The 8,665-nt window shown below is 38.3% G+C and overlaps 1 protein-coding gene and 1 non-coding gene across 2 annotated transcripts in view; one reads left to right on the top strand and one right to left on the bottom strand.

The window, feature by feature from the left end:
* The window catches only part of DNAH12 (dynein axonemal heavy chain 12), a 197,129-nt gene that overhangs the window by 176,373 nt on the left and 12,091 nt on the right, over positions 1-8,665 (bottom strand). The window contains exons 3-4 of the mRNA XM_045290129.1: positions 7,657-7,738; positions 7,416-7,442 (exon numbers count right to left, since the gene is read on the bottom strand). Coding sequence (XP_045146064.1) covers positions 7,416-7,442; positions 7,657-7,738 — 109 coding nt within the window. The remainder of the gene's footprint in view (positions 1-7,415; positions 7,443-7,656; positions 7,739-8,665) is intronic.
* LOC115869568 lies at positions 6,500-6,563 on the top strand. Its single transcript, XR_004046241.1, has one exon. It is a non-coding gene; the product is annotated as a U7 small nuclear RNA (small nuclear RNA).

Genomic DNA, 8,665 nt, shown 5'->3' with positions numbered 1-8,665 from the left:
CCCCTCCTCCCCCTCTCCCATGTCCCCCCGGAACTGTCAGTCCCGTTGTTTTCTCCTCCAGATTGTTCATCCAGCCTGTCCTATCCAGACAGGCCTAGGCAAGGGCTTTTAAACACCACAAATATTTCATATTGTCCAAAATGTATTTCAACATAATGTCAATAAAAATATCTACATCCATTAAAAAAAAATTTTCTACATCCATTTTTATGGAGCTAGACAAGCTAATCCTAAAGTTCATGTAGAAAAATAAGCATGAGAAATGAGCTGGGGAAACCCTGAGAAAGAGAATCTATAAGGGAGGCATTATACTCTACTGCGAAGCCTCTACAATTAGAACAGTGTTGCACAGGTATAGGAATAGACAAGCTGGCCAGTGTAAAAGAATAAAAAGTCCAGAAACAGATGTAATATATGGAAAATTTTAACATATGATAAGTGTGTCATTAAAGTAAATGAGGCAATAATGGCAGTTTAAATACATAGTGCTGGGACAACTGGTAGCTATTGGGAAAAGACAAATTTAATCCCTAGTTTATATCATCTATAAGAAAACTCCAAATAAGCAGGGAAACTATACAAGGGCTAGAAAACACATGGATGAATTCTTCTATAACTTGAGTGTAGGAGGAAACTTTCTAACTATGATTCAAATTCTGGAGGGGGGGAATAATTTGTACATTTTGACTGCATCAAATAAAAACAGCATGGCAAATAAAATCTAATGAATATTAACAGTCTGAGCGAAAATATTTGCAACATGCAACTCAGATAAAGCATGAATGCATGCTTTAAGACTAGTAGAAGAAAAAAACAGCCATTTAAAAGTTAACAGAGGGGGAAAAAATTAACAGAAGACTTAAAACTAAAATGTTACACACACACACACCCAGAATAGATATATATCCCTTAATCACATGAAAATTTGTTCAATCTCACTCATGATTAGAGAAAATATATTAAAACTAAACTGAGATACTGTTTCTCACTTATGAGATTAGGCAAAAAATAAGAGGTATCTATCAGCCTACATTCTGTTGATGATATTATTCAGACACAGACACTGTCATAAATGGCTAGCAGGAATTTATACTGGCACAACTCTTTCAGAGAAGAATTTGACAATATCCAACAAATTCACCCAGCAATACCACTTCTAGAAACTAAGGATACACCTACAACAATATGAAAATATATGTACACAGGCTAGTCGTTGCAACAAAATACTGGAAACATTTAAGAGTATTTCAGTAAATTACTATACAGCTACACACTGGTATTCTATGGAGTGATACAAACGAATTCCCACCCACTGCCATCAAGTCTATTTCAACTTACAGTGTCCCTAAAGGGTTTCTGAGGCTGTAAGCTTTACAGGAACAGACAGCCTCATTTTCCTCCCTCAGAGGCTGGTGGTTTGAACCAACAACCATGCAGGTGGCAGCCCAGCACTTACCAGATAGCATTACCAGATCATTCTTTATGGATTGATACACAGTGATTTCTAGGAGATTTTTTTTTCTGATCCTCCCCCACCCCACCCCCCTCTAGGATATTTTTTTGATAAATTAAAAAATGCAAAAGAGTAGCTACAGTGTGATATATCTTGTATAACATAAGTGGGGAAATAAAAATCTATTATCTGTGCAAAATTAAACCAGAAATTAGTGAAACTGTTTACATAAAGGGGTTGGGCTGGACTAGAATAGAAAGCAGGCGCGATGGAATGACTAGGAGAAAGACTCATCTTTGAGTACTCCTCTGGGTATAGTCAGGAGCCCTGGCAGCACAGGGTTACACGTTGAGCTGCTAATCACAACATCACCAGTGTGAAACTACCAGCCACTCCAAGCGAGGAAGACAAGGCTTTCGATTCCAATCAAGAGTCATAGTTCCAGAAACGCTGTCCTGCAGAGTCACCATGAATCAGAATCGACGCAATGGCAGTGAATTTGGTTTGAGTTTTTGGGTATATTTCTGACTTTTAAATCATGTCACAGCTTTACACAGCTTAAGAAAATTGTTAAGATGGGTTTAAACAAGAGAAAACTAATATGGAAAACAAACACAAGCAAATGGACCTACTAAAAGTCCAAGGTCACTGCCATCAAGTCGATTCCAACTCAGACAAGCTACAAATATGCACAGAGGGAAAAATCCTATGGTGCTTAATTAGAATCAGGGATTTTTTATAGATAATTGTTCCCTAAGACGTACCCTAATACTCCAACCATGGTTTCCAAATACCATTCTCCACTGAAAGAAATCCTTGGTGAAATGGTTATTCTAGCGCTGGAACTAGGAAAATACAGGAGAGCCTGGAACATCTGTGTGAGACCTAAGAAGGTGCTCAGTGACAGGGTGTGCCAATAAGCATCAGCTTGAAGGGTGCCCACTGACCTAAGCTGAGGGCCCCACGCCCTCCCAGCCCATCTCTGTCCTACTAGCCTGCATTTCCCACAGAGCACTTAGCACAATTAAAAAATGTGTTTATCGCATGCCTACTGCATTAAAATATGAACTCCACAAAGGCAAAAATGTTTCCTCTCTTCTTCACCAACCTTTAGCATCCAGCACAGAACCAAGTACAGAGTAGACATTATCATATTAATAAATGAATGCGTTACAAACAAGGAAGATATTTTCTCAATCCCTCAAACTTAACGAAAGCTCTCCAAAGCTTTACTTAGGTCAAGCTCTAAGTAACGTCATGATCTGGCCGGGTACACGCAGCCATCAAGTCCTCTCTGACTCATAACGACCCTGTGGGACAAGGTAGACGACGGTCCTTATGGGTTTCCAAGATCGTAACTTTTTACGGGCGTCAAAAGCCTGCCTTTCTCCTTCTGAGCTACTGGTGGTTTCAAATTGCTGACCTGGCAGTTAGCAGGCCAACACATAACCAATATGACACCAGGGCTCCTTAAGGCCATGTAGGGATAGGAAAGTTTTTGTTTGTTATAGGAAACTTTATACTCATTATTATAATAATGTATCCATAACTTATACCGTTTTGATTTTTAGACCTTAGACCTTCATCTCTGAAGATAAGAATATATTTGGCCCTTAGAATTTTGTAAGCTCTAAGTTCTTCCTTTAGCAAAAAGCTTTTTTTATTTTAGTCAAATCATGTACAGGTATGCCTCAGCTTTTCGAACGTTTGCTTTATGCCACTTTGCTTTTACAAAAGATCTACAGTGGTACCAGTTTTGGTAACTGAAAGAAGTCCAAAGAGAATCTCTGCTTTTACCAACCCCCAAAAGGCAAAAGGTTAAACTAGCACTCAGCCTTCACGGTGCAGCGAGCCTTTGAATAGGCAGTATGGGTCCCAGCACCACAGCGCCCACGAAGAAGAGCGGTGAGATGAGGGCCTTCCTGCTTTGAACGACCAGAAAGGACACCATCAGCGCTCACAAGCACATCCACGGCCTGGGCCGCAAAAAGCATGCCCTCAGGCACTAAGGAGATTTGGAAATTGCCATGAAGATGCGACACCAGATGTGCAACACCAGGCTCAACAAAGCTGTGTGGGCCAAAGGAATCAGAAATCTTCTGTACCATATCCAGGTATAATTGTGCAGGAAATGTAACCAGGATGAAGATTCACAGAACAATACATTGGTCATTTACACACCTGTCCCCATATTCACAAGCCCAACTAAATGTGGATGAAAACTAACAGTTGATTATCAAATAAAATTATAAAACTGCAACAACAAAAAAAGGAGGTGTGTATCTTTAGAAGAAGAATTATGTCACCAACCTTCTTCCCCGGACTACAAGCTACCATTGCTTTGAACTGTGTGAACAATTTATGTTAGTGTTGTTTTAGGTCTTATATCTTATTCATCCTTCTAGCTTTTTAAAAATCATTTTATTGGGGGCTCATACAATTCTTATCATAATTCATCCATCCATCCATTGTGTCAAGCACATTTGTACATTTGTTTCCATCATCATTCTCAAAACATTTGCTTTCTACTTAAGCCTTTGATATCAGCTTATTTTTCTCCCTCCCACATGAACCCTCGATAATTTATAAATTATTATTTTGTCATATCTTACACTGTCCAACATCTCCCTTCACCTACTTTTCTGTTGCCCATTCATCAATATATCTTATATGGTATGATTTGGTAGATTATTTGGGGGGTCTTGGAACACTAAAAAAACTGTCCCCTATAAATCTATGGTAATTGCTTCTTCATTTTATACCTCATCAGCTTATACCACGTCAGCTTCCTAGAAATGCTGTAATTTGGGATTTGGAGAGAACTCGTACTTCCAAAGTCTTTCTTGAACACTTTCTATTTTATGTCTCCACTCTGGTCTCTTCCTGTTCAGTCACAACAGCTGCTATCACATAAGTGCTTATTTTCACTCATTCACCCAATGTTCACTGAGTTCCAGCCAAGTCACCCAATATCATAGTTGTGAAAGATGTACAGATAATTTAGGAAGCAAACCCAAACCTCAAAGCTAGGAAACATAATTTTAATACATAAAAAGACATCATAGAATGTACCAAGTAAAATTAAAATGAACAGGATGTAATGAGAACAAGAGAAATTTCTCTGTCCAAGCCTATTGAAATAGAAGAGTTTCTGATAACTGAGTTCCATATTCAAAGAGGAATTTGAGGCAGCCAGGTAAAATGGAATATGCATGGTGAGACAACAAGCCAGGAAAAAGCAATGAGGAGAGAACAGGAATATTCCTTCAAGGAATAATAAGTCAGTCTGTGTTAACAGAGGATGAAATACGAGGGAGAGAGAAGAGGTTGGAGAGTCACAACATTTTACATGCATGTTCAAGCCTTGATTCAACAGGTTACAGGGAACTAGTGAAGGATGCTACAGTCAAGGCAAAATATAAAGGCCTCGTCCAAGACTAGGAAAAGAAGAGGACCAAGGAGTGATAGCATTAGAGCAATTAGAAACTGGACTGCTGGTGAGTGGTTGGAAGGGAGGAAAGAGAAAACACAGATGTTTTAGCATGACTAATTGTATATAAAGTAGCTAGATAGATAGATAGGCAGACAGAAAGATATGAAGGATGGTAATTAGTTCATTTTTGACATCTTGAGAGTATAAATCTTGAGAGCCATCACGGCAGTTGATTTCAGGAAGAGAGCATCACCCTGAGTCAAAGGTAGAGGACACTGAGTACACCACTGCCTGGTCAGGAAGAGACCCATGAAGATGACAGAGAGGTAATAGGGAACCAGAAGAATGAATATAAGGGACTAGAAGGGAAAATAATGATAATTATGGAATATAAATCTGATGAAATGCTCTATAAACCTATACCTAAATCACAATAAAAAGATCAGAAGTGTCAAAAGTCAGCTGAACTATCATTATTTTTAATTTTTGCCCTTCTAATAAGTCATGGTTATAATTTTCATTTCCCTAAAGACCGGTGATGTCAAGCATCTTTCATATACTTAATTGCCATCTATATATTCTCCTTGGTAAAAAAATCTCATGTGTTTGTCCATTTTCAAAATGGATTATTTGTGTTTATACTGTGTTTCAAGAGTTCTTTATATATTCTACAAAATACCTTTTGTTGGATATGTGATTTGTAGATATTTTCCCTGTGTGTCACATATTTTCCTCCTCTTTCCAGGATTTTTTACAGAGCAAGAGTCTTTCACTTTTAGGTGAAACACATTGCTTTGTTGTTTCTTTTTATGGTGTCATGTCTTAAGGATTCTTTTTCTTTTTTTCTGAAGTTGTTATGGCTTTCTATTTACATTTAAGTCAACGATCGACTTTCAGCTAATGTTTCTACATGGTGTGAGGTCTATGTGGAGGCTTTGTTTGTTTTGTTTTCACTACGGGTGCCCAGTTGCTCCAGCTCTGTTTGTTGAAAAGACGTTCTTCCTCCATTGAATTGCTTTTGTACTTTTGTAAAAGGTCAACTGGATGTATGTGCATAGGTCTACGTATTCCTAGGTCACGGGGTCTGTTTCACTGGTCTATGTGTTCAATGGTTTCAAAAACAAAGAGTGTTTCTAAAAGTCAGCAGGTAGTCCAAGGAGAGAACAACTGAAAAATCATCTTTGGGATTGGCAGGTAGTTGGTGGTCACTGGCGACTCGAAGGATCAAGTGATGGAGTTCCCATAAGTGAAATGACCAAGAGCAGCACTTTCAGGAGTGAATGACTTCGTTTTTGGATTCGCTCCCGTTTTGTTTATGAGGCACCAGAAGAATAAGAACTGGCAAATATGTCTCATGATTCATCCAGCTTCCCATTAAATACCTGTGGATGTTCTGGGCTTGTTTTGTATCAGTTCTTAACCTAGTAAAGAGGCAGATACACACAGCAAAGGCTCCAAAAAAAAAAGGTGGGGGGGACAGGAGGAAACAGAAGAAAGGCATGTAAAACAAACAAATAACTCTTGAAGTAGCTAACATGAGGCTCTTGCAAATATCCTCAGTCCACATGGTGGTTTACTCCTCAGTCTACTCTCCCCAAAAGAAAGTACAGGGATAGTGTTACCGCTCTTTTAGAATTTGTCTAGCAGGTTTTCTGTTTTTTTCCCTGGAAAACCCCTAAAAATAACAAATAAATAAAGTACAGGGCACTTGGGAAACCTGTCCTCCGACCTGGAAGCTTGCAGCATAGCTTCCTCTTTTGTGTAAGCAGCCCCCTACATTTATGCACCCTTTGCCATTAAAGACATTTTCCATGTTGTATATTTTCACCCATCACATTACAGGCCTTTGTCATTTTCCAGAGAGTCAATGGCTTCCTTTTTACATCTCTAGTGTCCAGCATGTGGCTAGCAAAGCAGACACTCAGAACAAGTGTTGGTTGAGTGACTAAATAACCATCATAATGTCAAACTCGAGGGGGGGTGGGCATGGTGGTTGGTGGCACGGTGGTTATGTGTTGGCATGGTGGTTGGTGGCACGGTGGTTATGTGTTGGGCTACTAACCTCATGGTCAACAGGTAGGAACCACTAGTCACGCCACAGGAAAAGAGGCTTTCTTACTCCCATAAAGAGTTACAATCTTGAAAACCCACAGGGGCAGTTCTACTCTGTTCTAAAGGGTCACTATGAGTTGGAATCAACTTGGTGACAGTGAGTTTGTTTTGAATTACATCAAACTCTTACCCTAAAAAAAACCTTACAATGGCCATGTTAACTATTTCTTCTTCTTTTTTTAATAGTTTGACTAATGAAACATTTATACAACGAATCCTTAAATAATGAATGGGGAAAAAAAATGAATGGCAAGAAAAATACAACCCAGAACTCATACTGTCCTCCATAACATGCTTGCTCTCCTTGACAGGGAAAGTAGAAATCTCAGTTTCTAAATGTTTTCCTTTTGGCAGGCGGTCTTAGAAGGCACTACAGTGGGCATTTTCAAAACAAGAAACATAAAAACTTGAACTCACTCCTTTTTTTTTAATTTCGCTGGACATCTGTCAAAAACAAACAAACAAGATATAATTAAGTCAGTGAGAAAAATTAGAAATTAGATACAGATAGCTTAAAATGAATCTGTGTCACTTTTAAAACATTAATTATAGTAAAATTAACTCAAAAGTAATTAAGAATTAAAATTATAAGAGGATAACCTTCCAAATTTAACTTAACTTATCCAAAATTCCATTTCAAAGAGGAATTTTAACTTACGGTGGAAGGGTAATCTGGCTCTGGTAGTGGAGGTATTCTCTTATGCAGTGTTTTGTCTAAGTTTTTTTTGGCTCCATCAATTCTGAAATGTATAATTAGAAACAAATATGGCTCTCCTTAAGATAATATTAGAATATGTGGTTAAAACATTACAATTCATGTATTTTTTCCTATTACCTTAAAAGATGAGATATTCAAGAGTGTTGTTTCTTAACAAAACTAACTATGAGAAACAAATCCCAATAGCTATGATTTATGAACCCCTAATTTGCACATCAAATTATTCACGTGCAAAAGGGTGAGGTATAAAATAAAATCCATTTACTTTTTAAAAATTATAACCTGGATAATTTTTTTAAATACTTTTATTGGGGGCTCTTATAACTCTTATTACAATCCATACATTCATCCAAAGTGTTGAGCACATTTCTACATATGCCATCATCATTTTCTTCTTTTTTAAAAATTATTTTATTGGGGGCTCATACAACTCTATGAGCTCATAATCTATACATCCACCCATTGTGTCAAGCACATTTGTACATTTGTTGCCATTTTCATTCTCAAAACATTTGATTTCTACTTGAGCCCTTGGTATCAGCTCATTTTCCCCCTCCCTCCCCGCCCCCCTCTCTCATGAACCCTTGGTCATTTATAATTTATTATTATTTTGTCATGTCTTATACTGTCCAAGGTATCCCTTCACCTACTTTTCTGTTGTCCGTCCCCGAGGGAGGGGGTTATATGTAGATCCTTGTAATTGGCTCCCCCTTTTTACCCCACCTTCCCTCCACCTCTCACCACTTGTCCTGAGGAGTTCATCTGTCCTGAATTCCCTGTATTTCCAGTTCCTATCTGTACCAGTGTACGTTCTCTGGTCTAGGCAGATTTGTAAGGTAGAATTGGTATCATGATAGTGGGGGTGGGGGAAGAAGCATTTAAGAACTAGAGGAAAGTTGTATGTTTTATTGTTGCTATACTGCACCCTGCCTGGCTCGTCTCCTCCCCG

The sequence above is a fragment of the Echinops telfairi genome, unplaced genomic scaffold (genome assembly GCF_000313985.2).
Source record: "Echinops telfairi isolate 266 unplaced genomic scaffold, ASM31398v2 ScPeMD7_31;HRSCAF=116, whole genome shotgun sequence".
NCBI classification, from domain to species: Eukaryota; Metazoa; Chordata; class Mammalia; order Afrosoricida; family Tenrecidae; genus Echinops; species Echinops telfairi.
The sequence above is the reverse complement of the archived record's forward strand: the minus strand, read 5'-3'. Positions and strand labels throughout refer to the sequence as shown.